General features: G+C 45.8%; 1 protein-coding gene across 2 annotated transcripts in view; it reads left to right on the top strand.

The window, feature by feature from the left end:
- Window positions 1–17176, top strand: part of LOC118226568 (zinc finger FYVE domain-containing protein 9-like) — a 34253-nt gene extending 17077 nt beyond the window's left edge. The window contains exons 6-20 of one of the 2 annotated variants that reach the window (XM_035416324.1): window positions 931–1030; window positions 1735–1905; window positions 3538–3689; window positions 4075–4198; window positions 4456–4578; window positions 5991–6146; window positions 8066–8290; window positions 10904–10986; window positions 12045–12149; window positions 12408–12558; window positions 12991–13071; window positions 13590–13752; window positions 14073–14178; window positions 14464–14640; window positions 15050–17176. In XM_035416324.1, coding sequence (XP_035272215.1) covers window positions 931–1030; window positions 1735–1905; window positions 3538–3689; window positions 4075–4198; window positions 4456–4578; window positions 5991–6146; window positions 8066–8290; window positions 10904–10986; window positions 12045–12149; window positions 12408–12558; window positions 12991–13071; window positions 13590–13752; window positions 14073–14178; window positions 14464–14640; window positions 15050–15211 — 2079 coding nt within the window. In that variant the 3' untranslated portion in view covers window positions 15212–17176. Of the gene's footprint in view, window positions 1–930; window positions 1031–1734; window positions 1906–3537; window positions 3690–4074; window positions 4220–4455; window positions 4579–5990; window positions 6147–8065; window positions 8291–10903; window positions 10987–12044; window positions 12150–12407; window positions 12559–12990; window positions 13072–13589; window positions 13753–14072; window positions 14179–14463; window positions 14641–15049 lie in introns of both variants that reach the window. The other variant, XM_035416323.1, reaches the window with a different exon arrangement.
- Window positions 17177–19848: the final 2672 nt, after the last annotated feature.

Below are 19848 nucleotides of genomic sequence, written 5' to 3'. Positions count from 1 at the left end.
CCATATTTAGCTTGCTGCGGCATCTTTAGCGAGGGACTTCCATTCAGACACTGGGGTGTTTGTCATCTCAAGCTATGGGCTGTGTATTCAAAGTGTGTGGGTGTCAGTGTGTCTTTTAAAATAATTTTCTCGCATTTTGAAAACAGTCTATTTGTCTGCTTATGACATTCTTTTATTTAATCAAAAAATCACATGTATAGTTGAACAAATGACAGCGTGACCTTCCCTTTTTTTTCCCCCTCTCAGTTTTCCGTGAACACAGACTATGAGCTTGTAGGTGTGGTTAATTCCCAAGGCGCCGACCCCCCCCCCCCCCGCCCTCTCCCAGTCCCAGTATCCTCTGCTGCTCCGTTGAGGCGGAGCTTATAAATCTGCTGAGTGCCCACGGGCCCATCTCCTTGGCTCTGCCCTTCACGGGCCCACGGTGGCGGCGGCGTTGCCTGTCGTCATTTCTCCTTGAGCCACCCTCCGCGGCGCTCCTCCGCAGGCGGCTCGGCGGACGGGGGCCTCCCCGCAGCCCATCTGTCACTCGAGCCGAGCACCATAAACCTCGCCCCGCCGCGCGTCCCCGCGTTCGTTTTTCCTGTGTCGCGTCCAAGCCCATAAATCCTGAGGCTCTCGGGCGCTTTTAGTCCTTTGTGAGGCGAATGGTGAAGGGCGGTTGGTAAAACGCCTCTCTCAGATCCCCAAGACTCCCAGCTGGTTATACCACTCTCTTATGAGCCTATGGCAGACCGCTTCAGAACCGCAAAGAGATGATGTAATGATCTCAGGGTCATTGCGGTCATTTCCGCCGTTGGGGACGGTCGGCTGCATGTTTGGCTGGGGGAAGACCTGAGAGTGCTTGCGCCCGGGTCGAGGGCAGCCGAACCTGTTGTGACCTGCAACGGAAGCGCCAGCGACGATGATCTTGTCTGTGGGGTGTTACAGGTGTTCTGCGCGGCCTGCTGCAGTCTGAGGTGTCGGCTCATGTACATGGACAGGAAAGAGGCTCGCGTCTGCGTCACCTGTCACTCTGTGCTGATGAACAGTGAGTGTCGCAGAAAAGGCTTGACCGCACGCTACACAATACAAATAATTCAGCTTCAGAAGCCAGGCTTTTTTGTCGAATATGAATAACTTGGGTGTTTGCTTAATGGGTGTAAGACTGGGGTGGGTGAGGAGGGCCATTCTCTGTATATAGAATTCATGGCGAATTCTGCTATAATTTTATAAACTCTGTCATTTATGTCATCTGGCACTGGCTAAATTTTTAGATGAATGACAGCGGAAGACTGTTCTTGTGTCCCTATTTGAAATACTTTTCTGTGGTTTAATGTACGGGGGAACCACAGTGATTGGTGGGAGTTAATCTGCATACACGCTGGCCTTTCCGATATGGACTTTCCCACCCAAGTTATTTTGAACTGTGGCTATTGCTGAAACGGCTTAAAACTGCTTCAGTAAAGCTTAAATATGGGCATTATAATTACTTATGTGCTCATTGCACAGAATCACGCTAAGACGAAATCATAGTGAGACGTATTCAGACCGCTGAGTTTGTACAGGGCCAGTGGATGAAGTGCCAACGCTTAAGGGCACAGGAGTGTCCCAGAAAAGATTAGCCTACAACCCAATTACCTTCTGCTCGCTGAGCCCAGATTAATTTCACTGCAGCCCTCGGTTAATCCCCGTGGACGCATTTGAAACCACGAAGACGCTAACCAGCTCTCTTTCACCCGTTCCCCCGCCCAGCGTGGGAGAGCTCGACCGGTGCCTCTAACCAGAGCCCAAACCCCAACAACCCGTCCGAGTACTGCTCCACCATCCCGCCCCTTCAGCAGGCCCAGGCCTCGGGAGCGCTCAGCTCGCCCCCGCCCACCGTCATGGTGCCTGTCGGCGTCCTCAAGCACCCAGGCGCTGAAGGTAACGAGCCCGGGACCTCGTCACCATCCCAAACTGACATGTTTTTCTAACCCTTTAAAGGCCCAGGCAGTACTTTTGGTGGCTAATAAAAAGGCAAAAATATGGTTTTATAGTATAGAATCATTCTCCTAATAAAAATTACAGTAAAATAAAAAAAAGACATTTTTAATAAAGTAAGTAAAAATAAGTTAGTAAAAAAAGTATTTAAAATAAGTGTCGGGCCAACAGTTGTTCCTTGCTCATCTTCGGTCTTCCACATTTCATTCTTCTTTTTTGTTTTTAATATCTGGATGTTTTTGTAGTCTTTGTGCAGCTATTCACCATGGAAACAAATTCATCACTTTTTCACTTTGTGCTCACTTGTCAAGTAAGATATCAAAATGAATAGTAAACTGACATTTTGCCAAATAGCCTAAACCATGCCTTGGTTTTGCTGTATTGTGACTGGTTAGATAAAAAAACAACAACAAAAAACTGCAAGTACCATGATCCACCAAGGTATTAGTTGACATGTGATTATTGTGGATTAGCAACCAAAATTACTTAGTGGGCTTTTAATTTGATTAGAATGTTCTTAACTGATCATTCTAATGCTGATGTAACAATCATTGCTGGTAATTGAAAGGAATGGAGAACACAGACATAGAATAAAAAAACATTCCAAAACACCAACTGTTGAAAGGGTTAAATTCCTGCTCTGATATCAGATCAGCTTTGATATATTAGGTAAAATTTTCAAGACATTAATTTTATAACTTGCAGATTTGTTTATTTTAAAACAGTGGAAGGGAACAGATGTATTTTTAAATGATGAAAAAGTTATTTTTGGTTAGCAGAGCTTTTGGTGGATCTTATCTTGATACTCTTTACAGTATATATTTTGTCATGCTCTTTCTCCCTGGTTTAATTGGGTTGTACTGAAGGCTACTGTGATCATTTTGATTGAACATTCACAAAAATGCATTCCAGTGTGATTCTGGGAACTCCGTTCTCAATGGGCCACAGTGTCAGCTGGATTTTTGTGATTTCCTTTGAATCAGCAGCCAATTTAGGCCTTGGAAACAAGGTTTTGCAGACTCTAACTGATCAATGGCTTAAATTAAATGCGTAAGCGCAGGGACTCAGCAAAAAGCAGACGCAGCAACCCTCCAGGATTTGAGTTTGAGGTCCTTGAGCTAGAATTTTAGGGAGTTACTTCAAGAAAAAGTTAACATGTTCCTATCTGACTGATTTCATTCTTTCTTGAGACAGATGGGTATGTGGACTCCAAATATATGAATAGGAGATATCTCTGTGCCGAACACAGCCTCCACACAGTTATGAATGCTCTGTGGTTTAAAGAATAGACAGACAGAACAGATATTCATCGAGGCTCTGACTGGCTGGCTGCACAATGTCAGCACATGCTTAAACATGAGAGGGCCCATTCATCTATTATTTTACGAGGATCCATAATGTTGGGTTTCTTCTGTTCAAAAACACATATGCATGCTTGAATGGGAAAAACATTGTGCTTACATGTATGAGTAGAGACATTGAATGCAGGGGATGCGTGTGAAGGAAAGCTCACTTTGCCTATCACCTGCCCCCCATACACACACACGCACACACACACAAACTCTCGCAACACAGGAACCCTTTCCCGGGAGCAAAGGAGAGTGTGGTTCGCTGACGGGATCTTGCCCAACGGGGAAGTTGCGGACTCCGCCAGCGTCCCTGTGCCCTCAGGCTCCCTGACCGTGTCGCTCGACTGCGACAAGCCCGCAGCAACCGACGTTCCAGGGGTAACACCGGCACCTCGACGCTTCTGTGTTTCAGAACTGTAGTGTGTGCACTATACCTGCCAGAGCTTTCTTTAGACTCATTATACATAAGGGAAAAGCCTAAAATAGCCTTAAAATATTATACTGCTTTTTCTACATGTTATTTTGGCAGTGAGCATGGAGTTTGGAATAAAGCAGTTGCAGAAGCTCCTTGTGAGGTAACGGCAGGTTTAGGAATCAGGCTCAGGAATGACAGATCTCTTTATCCGCCTCTTTCCCACCTTACTCGTATAGGTGTAGGTATAGGTACAAGTAATAACTTCCTGTCTTGAAGGCAGTCACATGTAGGATTGTGTGTGTCTTGGCTACGGCCTCAATGACCTGTGCTGCCTGTCTGTCCCGCCAGGCTGTCTCCGTCCCCCCCGCCCCGGGTTCGGGAGGACCGGCGGGCAGCCCCGTGGGCAGCTCCGTCAACCTGATCCCCGAGGACGGGCTCCCTCCCATCCTCATCTCCACCGGCGTCAAAGGAGGTACGGGGAGCCAGCTCACAGGTGCTTGTTCATCCTGACCTTCGGCTGCCTCCTCTCTTTGGCGGGAAAGGGGGGGGGGGGGGGGGCGGGACTTCACAAGGGGGGGTGGGGCCTTGGGTATCCACGCGGCGACCGCCAGGACACACCTCCCTTTGTGTTCGGCGCAGAGGAGGAGACGCGCAGAGAAAGGTGGGGGGTGGTGAGCGCGTAGGTGCGGGGTGGTGTGGTGACCCACGCTCTCTTGTCGCCTCCCTCAGACTACGCGGTGGAGGAGCGGCCCTCTGAGATACTGCTGATGCAGCAGCTGGAGGAGGGCGGTCCGGACCCCCTGGTGTTCGTGCTCAACGCCAACCTGCTGGCCATGGTCAAGCTGGTTAACTGTAAGTCACTTTCCTTTGTCACTTTCTGTACGTGGGATTAATTTCTCATTCCCTGTGATGCTATTGCTGGGATGCTCAACTTGGGCCCTCAAGGCTGGTAGTACTTCTGGTTTTCTTCTCTCCCCAAGAGTTAATTGATTGATTCATGGCACTGATTGGGGAGAGATTTAACTCACCTGGTGTCCCAGGTTTAAATAAGATGTGATTAGATGGAAAGCATTGCAGTACTACTGGCCTCGTAGGGCCAAATTTGAGTGTCCTTGTGCTACTGCATAACCTCTGGGTGATTTCAGTAAGCAAGCTAATTTGTTTCAGAAAATCAGGGATGGGTATCGTTTATATTTTTTCGATACTGATGACAAAACGATCATTTTGAAACAGTACCAGTGCCCGAAACGTTTGGTCTTAATTTGCAAAGGCTAAGAAATTGTTTTATTTAGTTGTTTAAATTATACTTTGTACTTATAGTTTATGCTGTTTCACTTGTGGCAGTTTGAAAGAGTTATTAGCTAGTTATTAGTTACATTAACTAGCCTGCTAACATTACATGCTGTTACTGACTGAGTTGAAAGAGGTAGTGTAAGGTTAGCTAATGAAGGCCTCCAAAACGAGGCACTGAAATCAGCATTGCGATTTCCAGTAGGTACTGGTTGTATGGGAACCGGTGCTTTTTTGGGACTGTGTTTCGGTACCCAAGCCTGGTTTTGATTGTGACCCATTCCTAGCTTGCTCATGTTCAGTTACAATGCTATAAAAAAAGTTAAGCACACTTGCTAATTTCTTGTTTTATGTATTTTGGCGGAATTTGAATCCAAAGGATCATTGCATAATTCAGGATAGATGAAATTGACAGAAAAAGCCTGATGTAAGGTTTGCAAGAAAGCTGAAATAATTCAGTCATGACGAGTGGTTGAGAATTTCTCCTAGGCAATTGTGAGAGACTGAACAACATTTACAGTGAACATTTAAGTAGCTTTTACTTCTAATGGTTTTGCCAGTTACTGGAGATAGTGGGCGCTTACTTTTTCTCCATAGGGATATAACATTTTGGACAACTTTTTGTAGGAGAGTACACGATCGAAAAATTGTTCGTTTTTCTGCTATTTGCTATATCGCGTGGATTTTTTCTGTGCTAGGACTTAAATGATATCCTTTCCAAATCATAAGAGATGGGAGGGCAGTTTTTCACAATACTGCATGTCTTCAGTGTTTAATGCCGTGATTGCCATGTCCTGATGTTAAAGCAAGACGACCAATAAAACAAGCGCGTCAAGGTCTGATCCTGAGCGCGGAGAGGGTAAAGGACGATGACATCTGCGCTATTGCGGCACCGACCGCCCCCGCTTCCCCGCGGCGCCCGACCCGTCGACCATAACGGGACCTTTTTTTTTTTCTCGCTGCGGCCCCTGCAGACGTGAACAGGAAGTGCTGGTGCGTGACCACCAAGGGCATGCACGCCGTGGGCCAGGCCGAGGTGGTGGTGCTGCTGCAGTGCCTGCCCGACGAGAAGAGCGTCCCCAAGGACGTCTTCAGCCACTTCGTGCAGCTCTACCAGGAGGCCCTCGCAGGTGAGGGAGGTCGCCGCTCGCCGACTCTGCCCCCCCACCCCCCACTCCCCTCGTCACTGCGGCAGGCGCTGAACGCTACGCCGGCGTCACCGCTATATCGCGAGAACATTAGGTGCTCTAATGCTATTACTACGTCTGAGGCTTAACCCCGCTACAAAGCTAAAGACTGTTTGCAGTTTTGTGTGGCTGGGAGCAGCAGGGTGAGATCCTGTTAAAGGCTTCTGGAGACGGTTATGTAAGGGAACATCTACTCACTACAGACAGAAGCACATTGTAAATATTGGCTTGCACTACACCAAGCGGATAGTCCATCCACGCTATGCGCATCATGAATGTTCGAATGATAAACGTAGCCCAACAAAGCCCAACCTACCTTGAACCTTATTGGTCACTTTCTTTACTTGCTTCCTGTTTCTTGCAATAAACAAAAAAAGTACTGAGGAAAAATAATCACATTTTCTTTTGTTAAGGCTTAATTTATAAAGACATTCTCTCTGAGGCTGGTACAGAACTCAGACTGGGCATGTGCATACTCACTGTAGATCTTAATATTTGTACCCAAAAAGAAACAAGAAATCCTGTACTAAACTATGAGATTCATTTTACATGTTGAGTGGACACTTCTAATGGCATTGTGGGTAAACCGTAAGCGTGAGAACCTCTCAATCGTGCAATCCATAGATCATGCAGCCAGATCTGCCCGTCAGTATAATGGCTGGCATTTCTGGTTTATAGTGTATTTGGTATACGTGCGGGATGCTCACATGTGACTGGGGGGTTCAGGCTGGGGAGAATACGGACTCTACGGACGTGTTCTCTGGACGGCTGTGGACTGCGCCGTTGCTGCGCAGGTGCGATCCAGTCGTGAAAACCACGCATTTTGTTTCCCAAAACATGGAGCGTGGAATACAGGGGCTTCACCTTGGAGGCTTGTCAGCAGCCATTAAAGCCCATGTCTCCTCCTGAATGCTCTTGAATTGCCGTGAAATGAGGTCAGAGCAGCATTGGAGCAAGGAGAAACGCCACATTATATATGGCTCCTGATGCGTTTATTGGAGAGTGCTTTTAAGGTGATTTACTGTGACCGCGACTAATTGTAAACACGCAGACAACTTGTAACAGTGAATTTTGCTGGCGGGAGCTTCTCTTGAGCGGTCTGATATTAAGTGCAATTTGTAAACATTAAAAACATAGCCAAGGGCATCTCAAGTATTAATGTGACCCTTTGATCCTGGCTCAGGCCTTATGTCCAAGCCCCTGCGAGGATTAAATGGCTTTTATAGAGAAGCACTTTGTTGTCTGGAATCGAATCACTGTGTCCACATCTCCACGAACCAGCATTTTACATCTCTGCTTCTGTACTTCAGCTATGTACCAGTCTTAAAATTTAATTAATTAATTTACTTATTTTTATTTGATTTTCCCCCTATTTCTCCTCAATTTGTAATGCACTGTCGTGTTCGGATTGCAACCTTCTGAGCAACCTCTGTTGATTCGGGAAAGCACAGACGAGAACGTGCTCTCCTTCAAAGCGTGCAATGTTGCAGAAGCTTCTTTTCACACTGTGGTTGCTTGCACAGACATGAGTAAGAGGAAAGCACCTTTGTGTGCTGCCTAACCGTGAGTGTCTGACCGACCAACAGGGGTCGCTGGTGCGTAGTGAGACGTCATCCTGGCCAGCTGAAACCCGCTCTCTCCGTGTAACGCCAGCACCGGTTATGCTTCGTTCTGCAGTGCCGCCAAAAGCCATTGGCACCATCATGGTTCAGATTCGACACCAGACCGTGGGTCTCATCCATCCACTTGAACACCCATCCTCAACAGAATTAGCCTCCCAGCAGCCCAATGTGGACAGTGTTTTACATCAGAAGCTGTATTTTAGTTTCCAAAAAAGTCACCCTTCCCTCTCCCCTGTGCAGGGAATGTGGTGAGCAACCTGGGCCACTCCTTCTTCACCCAGAGCTTCTTAGGCAGCAAGGAGCACGGAGGCTTCCTCTACATCAGCCCCACCTTCCAGTCCCTGCAGGACCTGCTGCTGCCCAACCCGCCCTACCTCTTCGGCATCCTCATCCAAAAGTGGGAGACCCCCTGGGCCAAGGTCTTCCCCCTCCGCCTCTTGCTTCGGCTGGGAGCCGAGTACAGATGTGAGTCCCCTGCCCCCTTCGTCCCACGGGCAGCGCGCCACCAGCCGTCTGCACTATTCTGTTTCATTTCAGCTTTGAGGGAGACACATTGCTGGACCACCTAGTCTCATTTAGTCAAATCTCAAGTCTCACAAGCACACTAGCTAGTCTAATGATTCATTCATGTGAAAATTTCTGGGGTGACATATTTCCTTCTCTCCCCCCAAACATACACATACGCCTGAGCACAAATGCTTGGTTTTTTTTTCAGTGTGAACCACAGTATCTTTATTTTTAATGCACAATTCACAAGGTGAAATCTTATAGAGTTTTAAGAACGTGCTTGAGGTTGTCCTCAGTCATAGCAAGCCATTAAATGTTGTGGTATAAATGCAAGTTTTACATTTGTTTGATTACCCTTTTTACTAGAGCCAGAGTGAATAAACAGAAAGTGTTGCGATTAAGCCTGTTGTTTAAATGCAATTGCTGTACTTAAATTTAAGTGTGCAGGATGTATAATTCTCCACTTAAACCCCACAGGAGAACATATTTGCAACTAAACCTCATGCATAAATCGAGTGCTTCATTTTTCAAAGAAATAAAGCTACCCTATGGCCAGAATCAAATGACCTGGCTTTTATGGTATTTAGCATAGCAGGACGTCCTATAAAACAGTTAGCATGCAGTGCGGAGTTGCCCCTTTTACAATGCCCATAGTTAAGAATCCTTAAGTAATTTTTTTAAGGAATTAGCAGTGTCCACTTTAATACAGATGCTCACAACTCACTGCTAAACAGTTATGCAAATTAATAAATGTTATGTATGAGATCTCAAGGCAAAGCATTAAATCACTGTTTGTCGGCCCTCATGAAGGAGATCGATCCATTATAGCCCGATTACGGTTTAGACTGTAATCTTGGTAGAATTTACTTAACTTCTCCTGCAGTCGTACCAGCCTATAACATCCTCCTGCCTGAAGGCTGATATTAATTGGGCCTTGACTTGGTCAGTTCCTGGTCGGGAGGCCTGTTTCTGCTACTTTTGGTATAAGTGTTGTGCTGTAAGTGGACCAGCTAGTGGTAGTCTCCCCTCTGGACCAATTAGAAAAGGTTTTCTGCGTGCCCCAGTGCAGTGTAAAAATATTCTTTACACTAAAAAGTACTTTAACGTGTTGGAACTGACGGCATCATCTTGTGCTGGCTAAATATTTACATTGTAAATGTACCCTAAACAGTTAAAGGTAATTGACAGTTGTTTAGCTAAACTGAAGATTATTCAAGAAATGAATATTTAAATACTTTATTTCTCCACCATCTTCTAAACACTGTATCCAAAGCTTTATTCTATGCCATTCCTACCATCCCAATCAGGCTTGCAATGTATAAATATATGCCAATATTAAATTCCAGATTTGGGCAAAAATCATATCCTGCCAGGCCAGCTGAGCCTGCCTATGTGCCTCCCTGCCAATTTTTAAATAAAATAATGCATATTCCTTCAAAAGATGTCTGCAAATGGAGATGCAGAATATTGATGAAATGTATCCCCACCGGAGGAAGTAAATGTAGAGGATGGAAATATCGATCAGAGGTGCATTTTTATAAAATGACGAGAAACCGTAGGTCTTAACGGAATAACTCGATGCTTTAGGTTATCCCTTAACTGTTTCAATTTCCGGCGAATAAAAATGTAATACATTTGCGCTGTCACCGGCATTGTTGGAAAGGAGCAGTGCATTATTGAAGACTCCCCTTGTTCCGTTCCCAGCACGCTGCTGTTGTCCACCGAGGACAGCGTGAGGGTAGGCGGCACTTCGAGCTCTGAGACAGTGAGTTATGTCCCAGACACTGGGGCGCTGAGCGCAGCTTGTTTTTTTTCGTCTGTTGCCTGGCAGATCTAGCCGTCGGCACGGACTTGCATTTCAGCCGCAGCGCAGGAAGCGCCTACAGATTGGCCCTCTCTCACCACCTCCCTGTGGACTCGGCTGAGACTCATTGTATCGTTTTGACACGAAGAGCTTCGCGGGGACGGCCGTACAGCACAGATTATAGACGCCGTGAAAAATACTGAATTGTACATTTTTTAAAAAGCCGCGTATGCAGACAAGGATGAACGCCAGGTCCAAAAAGAGTCCTTTGGGGGGGGGGGGGGAGGTGTGAGATGTGGGGAGAAGGTGGAAAGTAATGCGCCAGCATTTCCGTAGGCGAGGAGGCGTACATGATGGGGGGGGGGGGGGCGTGACGAAACGGGAGACCCCTCCTGGTCTCCCTTTGCCAAACCTGCGTGCTCAGCACTTTGATCCGGCGTAGAGCCCGTGGTAAGATTATGAATTTTTCAAATGAGGCTTTCACAAATCTAATATTCCCCACTCAGCTCTGTGCTCGTTATGCTCAGATTCGGGCCAGAAAATATTGATGCAGGGCAAGTGCGGTCTTATTCCCAGGCCGGAATTCAAATTTCGGTTCAGCCCAGCTACAGAAGAGGCGTCTGCCTGTTTGTTTGTCTGTTTGTTTGTTTGTTTGTTTGTTTGTTGACGAGCTGCGGGTTGGCCCCCCCAGCTTGCATTGTTGTTGTCATCTGTTGTGTAAACTGAGCTAGTGGCGGCTTCCTTAATCGGACGTGTGCCTGTTGCAGTCTACCCCTGCCCCCTGTTCAGCGTGCGCTTCAGGAAGCCGCTGTTCGGAGAGACCGGCCACACCATCATGAACCTCCTGGCGGTGAGAACCGTGCCGCCCCGTCCTCTGTCCCTCTCTTCTGTCCCTTTCCTGTGCGCATGTTTGTTCAGTCGTCGGTGTCACGCTTATACTGTTCCCTCCAAAATGGGGGGACACAAAAACAGCTGTTCCTGTAAAATGGTAAAGCATACATGCATGTAAATACTGTAAATAGAAGCTGACCATTGGTCCCATATGAATCTTTTGATCTTATTATCATTGCCGTATGTATATTGCAGAAATAACAAATTTCACTCTACTGTTTCTGTACTTTTTGAGGGCACTGTATGTGTGTGTTGTTGCATGTACTTACAGTGATAGATATATAAGAGTATGTAGTCATGTAATGTTTTATCAACAAAATAACAACAAAATAATTATTTTGAACATTTTAAGGCTGAAATGCAGATTGGACATACTCTGACAAATCAAATGAGGAGCTGCAACAAGGCCTGTGCAGTGACTGAAGAAGGCAGATATTCAACCACAAATGTGCAATGCATTTACAATATTACAACACGGGTGTTAGCTGGCTATATTCTTATATTTGTTGAATTATTGATAAAGATTAAGAATAAAACTGTTATGAGTTATGCATACAGTTGATATTACGTTTTAAAGCTTCTTATTTATATGAATCACAGCAATGAGCAGCATTCATTGGGGGTCTGCAGGGGCAGAGCAGGTCATGGAGGGCAAAGTGGGGGCTGGAAAGTTCTGGAACAGGAAGCCAGACAGCAATCACAGAAAAAATATCATTTTTTCCTGTCTGTATGTGACAGGAATGGCAAACAGATCCAGGCTATTGCATCAGTTTGTATTCGTATTTTCTTCTGAAAGACACTTACACACACATTCACACAGGTATTTAACTGCCAGCTTTCCTGAAATAAAGAAGTTGGTCTCTGTTGTGTGTGTCCAGTTTTAGCTCCTAATTTAAAATGAAGTGAAAACTGGGTGCTGCTGTTCCCACTTGTTAATGACTGTTTTTCATTTTTAAATCTGTATATGTAAGCACTATTTTATTAGTCTAAAATGTTTTCTACTGGATGAATTTCTAGGATTTCCGTAATTACCAGTACACTTTGCCGGTGGTGACGGGCCTTGTGGTAGACATGGAGGTTCGGAGGACCTGCATCAAGATACCAAGCAACCGATATAATGAGGTCAGTGTTGCACGCCTGCAGAACTGGTCACTTGGTAAGGTACCGATTGAGACAAAGTTTGGCTCGCTGAACACCATCAGTACTCCAACTGAGGAAACTGGGGAAACTGTTACTATCATGAGCGTACATCTCTATGATGGCATTTGAGAGTTCAGATTTTTAAGAAAGGAAACGAACAGCGATCGAGGCTGTCCATTTGAACAGGCGTGACAGGCTTTTTTGTGAAAAGCGCGTTGTGTGGGCATGTCTCTCCCTCAGCTGATAAAGGCCATGAACAAGTCCAACGAGCACGTGCTGGCCATGGGGGCGTGCTTCAACGAGCGTGCCGACTCCCACCTCGTCTGCGTGCAGAACGACGACGGAAACTACCAGACGCAGGCCATCAGCATCCACAACCAGCCCCGCAAAGGTGAGACAGAGAAACCCACGGGCCAACCCCGGAAGGTCTGACTGCAGAACACACTGTCGAACCGAACTGTCTGAGATTCAGACGCTGGTTTAAAACGCTGTCTAACCATCGAAATGCCTAATAAATCAAAGCAGGTTGAAGGCTGTATTAGATTTTATTTCCTATGCAACATTGATTTTGGGATCTGACGAACGGGAATACAGCCAGTAAGCCATTTGTGATGCATCGGTAGGGCTAAATACATTAAGGTGGTCTTGAGAATTAAGTGGTGCCTTATTCAGATGATGACAAATGACTTGGCTGACTCTCTGATTTTGGAATTCAATCAGATAATTTAGAGGTAAAATTGGGGGAGGAAGTCATTTCCTTTCTCCTCGTGGATACTGTGTCATGAAGATGCTGCTAATTATTCCCACTGTGTTTCTGCCTCAGTTACAGGCGCCTGCTTCTTTGTGTTTAGTGGAGCCTTGAAGGCATCATCTGGATACCTGGCCAAGTCCAGCATCGTGGAAGGTACTTTCCTATCCCGAGCCTCTCATTTTGTTTGTTGTCAAACCTTACATTCTTTCGTTGCGTTCTGTGGCTTTTGAAGCCGAGATGGACATCAGCTCTGAATCGTTTTGCATTTAAGATTGAATGTAGAGTGTTTAAGTGGTATTATGGTGATATGGTGTATCTGTGTACATTTGTGCAAGTGTGTACATGCATGTGTGTGTGTGTGTGTGTCCGCACGCGTGTTTACGTGTATGTACGCACAGATGTGTTTGTGCATGTGTTCGTGCATGCATGTGCGTGTGCTTGTGTATGTCTGTATGGCTAGCTTTATTTAGACGGTGCGATGTTCGCTCATATGCCTGTTTACTCATGTCTGGTTATATGCCTCATATTACCTTTACCTCAGCTTGTAAAAGGTAGTTGTGTGCCTAATTAACCCCCCCCCCCCCCGAACGCAAGGTGAGGAGGATGGGTCTGTGTGCATCCAGCTCTCTCGCGCACGTTGAGTGTTGGGCTTCTGCGTTGTTCCCCCTCAGACGGCGTGATGGTGCAGATCACCGCTGAGATGATGGAGGCCTTGCGGCAGGCCCTTCGGGAGATGAAGGACTTCGACATCCCCTGCGGGAAGGCCGACCAGGAGGAGTGCCAGGAGCACATCCACATACAGTGGCAGGAGGATGAATCCAACTTCAACAAGGGGTAAAAAACCAAAGGCTCGCTTGTTTTAATTCTCAGGCCTAAGCCAGCGCACAAGCTAATGTCAAAAATGGCACTGTACAACAACTTATTAGTAGACAAGCTGTTGAGGTAATAGAAATTATGAAAAAGGGTTAATCTTGGAGGCAGCCTGTTTACTTCTATTCTGTTAAAGTATCGTGGGAAAATTTGTATTTCGACACAGATGGCTTTCTTTTTGGCCAGCAAAGCCTGCTCAGCTCTCAGACAGCCTCAAAGTTCCTACAAGCTAGTAAAAGACTAAAAGCCTCTTACTAAATGACTAAATTGTGTCCATTGTACAGGGTCATCAGCCCCATCGATGGGAAGTCCATGGAGTCCATAACCAGTATCAAAATCTTCCATGGGTCTGAGTACAGGGCCAGCGGGAAGGTCATTCGCTGGACAGAGGTACTGCTGCATAAACACCTCTTCCCATAACTTCTGTCCAGTTTCTTGCTACGTATTGGAGGAATGGAATGAACTTAAACCAATCAGCTGTTAGTTTGAACTATTGTGTACATATGTGAAAACTGTAGGATCAACTACCAAGGGAGAATTGGTTTATCCGCAGGCTTTTTTTTGCCTGGTTTCTATTTGCATTAAAACATAAGGGTGAATACCGTCAAGTATTAAGTTGGCTGTGAACACAACATGTCGTTGATGACCTTGTCCTTTGACCTTTGCCCGGCACAGGTGTTCTTCTTGCAAAGCGAGGACCAGCCCAATGGCCTGAGCGACCCTGCTGACCACAGCCGTCTGACGGAGAATGTAGCACGAGCTTTCTGTGTAGCACTGTGCCCTCACCTCAAGTTGTTGAAAGAAGACGGCATGGCCAAGCTGGGGCTACGTGTCACGCTGGACTCCGACCAGGTGAGGGCGCAATTTGCTGTCTGTCACCAGAACAGGACTGTGATGCGTAGGACACACTCTTTGGGATTGGGCTGCTGCCATCAGAGCAGCTCTGTCTGGCATATGGTATTACTCTTCAGTATTTTGATTACCTGAACCGTAACAGTGGTACTGTGTATCATATGAGGGAGGACAGCATTGCAACGTTACTTGCTTAGTTATTGGCTTTAATCCCTTGTGTCTCCTACATATTCTGACAGGAAACTGACCTGCTGAACACCCTGAATCTTGGCTGCAGTTACAACACAGCCCAGTTTGGTGCTTTGCTTGTCATTTTGTCACACACAATCAGTCGACAACCTGTGGCAGTTAGGGCTTTGAGGTCCGTCCTGATTTATAGTGAGCGTGACAGCCCCATTGTGTGTTCCAGGTGGGGTACTTAGCAGGGAGTAATGGACAGCCCCTGCTCCCTCAGTACATGAAGGACCTGGACAGTGCCCTGGTGCCAGTAATCCACGGTGGAGCCTGTCAGCTGAGCGAGGGACCCGTGGTCATGGAGCTTGTCTTCTACATCCTGGAAAACATCTCATAGATAGAAAAGGACAGTCTCTTCCACCTGTCTCCTCAAGGAGGTCAGCGCTGTTCACCCCGTCTCCTAAAAGTGGGCCATCATCCAGTCATCTCCTGAAGGAGGAAACTGTCCGTGACCCTTTCCTCTTTACCCGTCCCTTCCTCATCCCACCAGCCCAAACATCTGCAATTCCAAGAGCCTGAAAGCTGTGCTGAGAACGTGCTCCTCCGGTCCGATCTTCTATGCACCATATCCAACAACTTTCCAGGCCTGGGCAGCCAACGGACTCCGTCATCATCACGGGCTTCCACGCTGCAGCAGCGTCCCTTCCCATAATGCCGCTGTGGGACAGGAGCGGGCGCGGCGTGCTCTCGGCAAGGGCGGGGCCTGCCGCGCCGGAGACCTCTCTGTAGCACCCACGCGCCGGCCGGACTCCCCCAAACCCGCGACCGTGAGACCTCCGTGCCGGCCGGGGGCCTTCGAGAGCCAAGAGTCGTTCTGCCACAACTGGGGGGACTGCTTCCAGTTCAGAGGGAGGGGCTAATCGTGGACGTGGGGTGGGGGGAGGAGGGGACGGTCGAGCGATTCGCACGCTTGTGCTCAGTGCCTGGGCTGGGATTCCTAAAGAAGCGCGGTTCTTCTGGCCTCCAGTCTCACCTCGTAGCTTTATTAAACGATCACTCAACGCTTTACTCCGTGCAAGAAGAGAGCGCAGCCGCTCCGGCGGACATCTTGCGCTGAGCCAGTCAAGACGCGAGCAGTACGATGTACATCAGGACAGAGGGTACGATTACAAGGACCTCCTCTGTGTGGAAAGTCACCAGCCAGTGGATCCTGTTGCGATGGTGAAGATACCGGTCAGTTGTGTCTTAACTGCTGCTTCAGGTGTTTTTTTTATATTATTTATTTTGAGCAGATGATGGTTTATCGCTTTACTTTTGGAAAGCTCTGGTCCGGAATGTGTGGACAGGTCCCTTTGGGCCGAACGGCGATGGAGCTCTTAGAAACTGCGACCCACTTTGAAGAGACAGAAGTGACGCTTCATTCACACGTATCAGTTCAGAGCAGACGTCGATCCAGCAGCCTTTTAATCACCCGGACGAGTCGGCAGGTCCTAGTGCCAGGTTGATCAGTGCGTTCTCATAAGGATCATTGGATGTGTGCAGCAACTGCTCTAAACTGATGATTGTGAGGAAGTGCACTGTGCTGCATGTAGAGCGGGTTGGTTAGCATGACCCCTAACAGGATGTGGTAAAGCAGCAGGACTGCCCCTCCCAGGGTGCCCCTCCCCCCCTCCACGTTAAGTGGTCTTCCTCTGGGTGCATCAGCCTCTAGACTCATTTTATAACTTAGCTTTTCATTTCATTTTACACAAGAGCAGTATTGAAAATACGCTGTCAACCAGGGAACTGGTTTTAGCACTTACGCTTCAACTGAAACGATGAATCAAATTTAAAATGGAGGTACTGACAATGCATTGAAATGCATGGATCCTGAGCCACAACATGTGGAGGGAAGAAGGAGGTGATTAAGTGAGTTGGTGTGACCAATGCGCAGCATAGAGTTGTTTTCGGGGGGGTTAATTACTAGGGTCTCCCTCCCAGGCAAAAAGGGGTGCACCCTCAGAAGCCTGGTGAGAATAGACATCAGCAAGGAAGCTGTCTTTCAGACAACCTCTTCCAAACACCAAAATATCACTTATGTCTTTAGTTATTTAACTGGATCTTTTTGTGCTCATAAAACCAGTTGTGATTTAACAGACAACCCTGTTTCAAAAACAAGTGCTGGCAGTATCCAGGGCACAGAATTTGCCAGCATGTACAGTGAGAGCGTACTTGAGTGCTGAGGACTTGAGTGCCCTGGATACTGCCAGCACTCCGGAATGCATCAACATAAACAGCTAAGCTATTTGCTATAGAGGGTATGCACATGACGTCACAGTAAGTGGAAGTGAGTGGCAGCGTTAGCGTTCAGCTTGAATGCCGCGAAAACACAAAAAAACACATCTAAAATGGGAAAAAGCTGTTGTGCGATTTTACCCAAAAATCCAACATATCTGACACAAAATAACAACCGCAAATCCACGTTTCCGTGCCTGGATTCCTGTTGTTTCTGCGAATTGCAGCGATCCATTTGCTTCTCTTTTCTTTAGCTTTCGGCAGTCTGTAAAAAGATATCTCCGATTTCTTGTTGAATGTCCATAGACCACTGGTTCTTTGGTAAGTTGTAAGGATCACTGTCGAGTCCAACTGCCTTTCATTTAAGCAGATAATCGTTTGTTTTACTCCTGGTTTTGCAGTTTCCTCTACTAAAGGCAGCCATGTCGCAGCATGTTTTGCCACTCAGTCCGACTGAGGGGGCATATTCTGGTGGGAAAGTGACGTCAGTGCATACCATCTATTCGCAAAAGGGGCAGAACGCATTTTAAAATACATTGTTGGTTTTGAAGCCCAGAAACAAGTCTCTGTTACAGAATGCTTAACTCATTAATAGAGCTAGTCTTTATGGCTGCAGTTACAAAAGGCTGTTGTTTTCAGGAACACTATGATTTTATTTATTAGAAGCAGCTGGGTGGAGAGCCTGTACATTATGCTAAAAAAAAATCGCAAAAATCATAATTTGTAAGATATTCCTAAGTGTTTTCTTAAAAGAACTTCCTTGAATCAAAAGCATCTCAAGGTGTATATATACTGGGAGATATATTGCAATTCTTGAGAAAAAAAAACTTGTCAGGGAAGGGAAGTATTTCTTAAACGAATCATTTCATATGCTTTATATTGAATTGAGAAACTCAAGGTCATCTTAGTAGCGATAGCATTTATAAGGGGACAAGAATGTATCACGAGGTTCTCTGGAATGTGCAAGGATGTAGAAAGTGCTGAGGACTACTATATGCAAGCCATATGTTCATCTTCGACTATAGGATAGCTATGAATATTTGGTCCCCAGATATAGACGCACAATAGTGACAAGCGGTCCTTTCATTGTTACAGCATCACTGTTCTGCTGCTTTTTGGTGGTGGGCAAGTGATCCCAGCATTTGGGAAGCTTTCATAATGTTAAGAGCAAGGGCTTCTTAACCAGAATGTGCTATTACAGAAGACTGTGATTTCAGAATCTTCATTATTCATAAACGCTCAGCTCTACATTATTTACGTATGCTTTATTTATATCAAGTTTGCCTTTTTGTGCAGAAGTTCAGATTAATTTTTTTTTTTTCATTTTGAGATTCTCTTCACACGGGAGGCATTGAAGTGACTCTAGTCAGACAGGAGATTTTACTGAGACTTCCACCTCTTGAAATCCAGCACTTTCTGTTTCTTTCCACACCGAACCCCCCTGAGAAGCTTTGTGTGGTAAAGTCTCGTTATGAAAATTATTTTTTTGACAGTGTTTTTCTCCTCCATTAAAACTCGGAGCAACTTAACAGAAGTATCCGTTTCTACAAGACAGAAATTGTCATGGAACTAACTGGATTCAAATAAATTTTCCTCAAACATAACAATCAATTAAAAAGGGACAAAATCAATGTTTTAAGCCAAAAAAAGTTCCTTCAGTGTACACTACAAACATGTCAATAAAAACAGTGTTCTTTATTGAACGCTGTTGTATCTGTAAAATAAATCTTATAAAAATCTGCTCTGAATGGCTTTCATTTTGAGTAAGAGGTAAAATATGCTGTGTCATATCGTATATCACGAAAACAAATGGCAGTTAGTTGCCTGGTCCGGAAATGGCCAGAATGATAGTGATGATTAAAAAAAAAAAAAAAAAAAAAGTATCTTTAATTGCAATATGTGCAGTTTGTGCAGTAGAAACTGAGTTAATGTAATGCAGACAGGCCTCTTGTGCAGGTGTGGTGTGTGTGTGGGTTACTCTGCAGACAACATGTGGGAGGTGAGGTCACCTCTGGTTTTGGCTGGACTTGTGGATCTGTGCTGGCCAAGACGATGCAGATGCACTGAGCTGATTGCTAATCTCTCGCTGTTCTATAAACCTACACCCACAGTCTGCTGGGCTGCTTCATTCCTACAGACCAGCTGTGTTTGTTTACAGGCTTGAATGTGCATTCAAGGGAGATCACAAATGTTCTTCGGTCAGCCTCAAACTGAGCTATGCCTACACGTGTGCAAAATCTCCCTTAAAGCTGACAAAATCAGAGTTGGATGTAAGGCAATGAGTGCATCACATGTATAAGATTAATATAAATGTTAATATAAATTAAATCCAAATTTGTATTTGGCGTAGGGATAGAAGAGAACAGTAACAACGGTGAGAATCGTCGTAAGCTTTTGATGTCTTGCCTGTGAACAAGCAGCGCAACTGGTGTTTACAAAGCGACAATCCATTCATTTGCAATGTCGTCAAGCACCTTGCTGACAGTTTACAACTGACAACTGGAATTAGAGAGGCACACTGTAAGATAAAATATTCGGCTGAAAGTGTATCCTGGCTCGCTAAATTAGAATGACACATAACAGGTTTTACAGAAGTCCGACTGACTGATAAAAAAGGAAGAAATATTGGCAGACGCTATATTGATGTTTATTACATTTTGTTATTACATTTTCCATGACTCATGAGTCATTCTCGCTGCTGATTAAATTTCTTCTGAGACCACAAATATTAAGTCCGTCTCAGTCCCATTGTAGATCTTT

This window comes from Anguilla anguilla, chromosome 4 (assembly GCF_013347855.1).
Source record: "Anguilla anguilla isolate fAngAng1 chromosome 4, fAngAng1.pri, whole genome shotgun sequence".
In the NCBI taxonomy this organism is placed as follows: domain Eukaryota; kingdom Metazoa; phylum Chordata; class Actinopteri; order Anguilliformes; family Anguillidae; genus Anguilla; species Anguilla anguilla.
The sequence above is the reverse complement of the archived record's forward strand: the minus strand, read 5'-3'. Positions and strand labels throughout refer to the sequence as shown.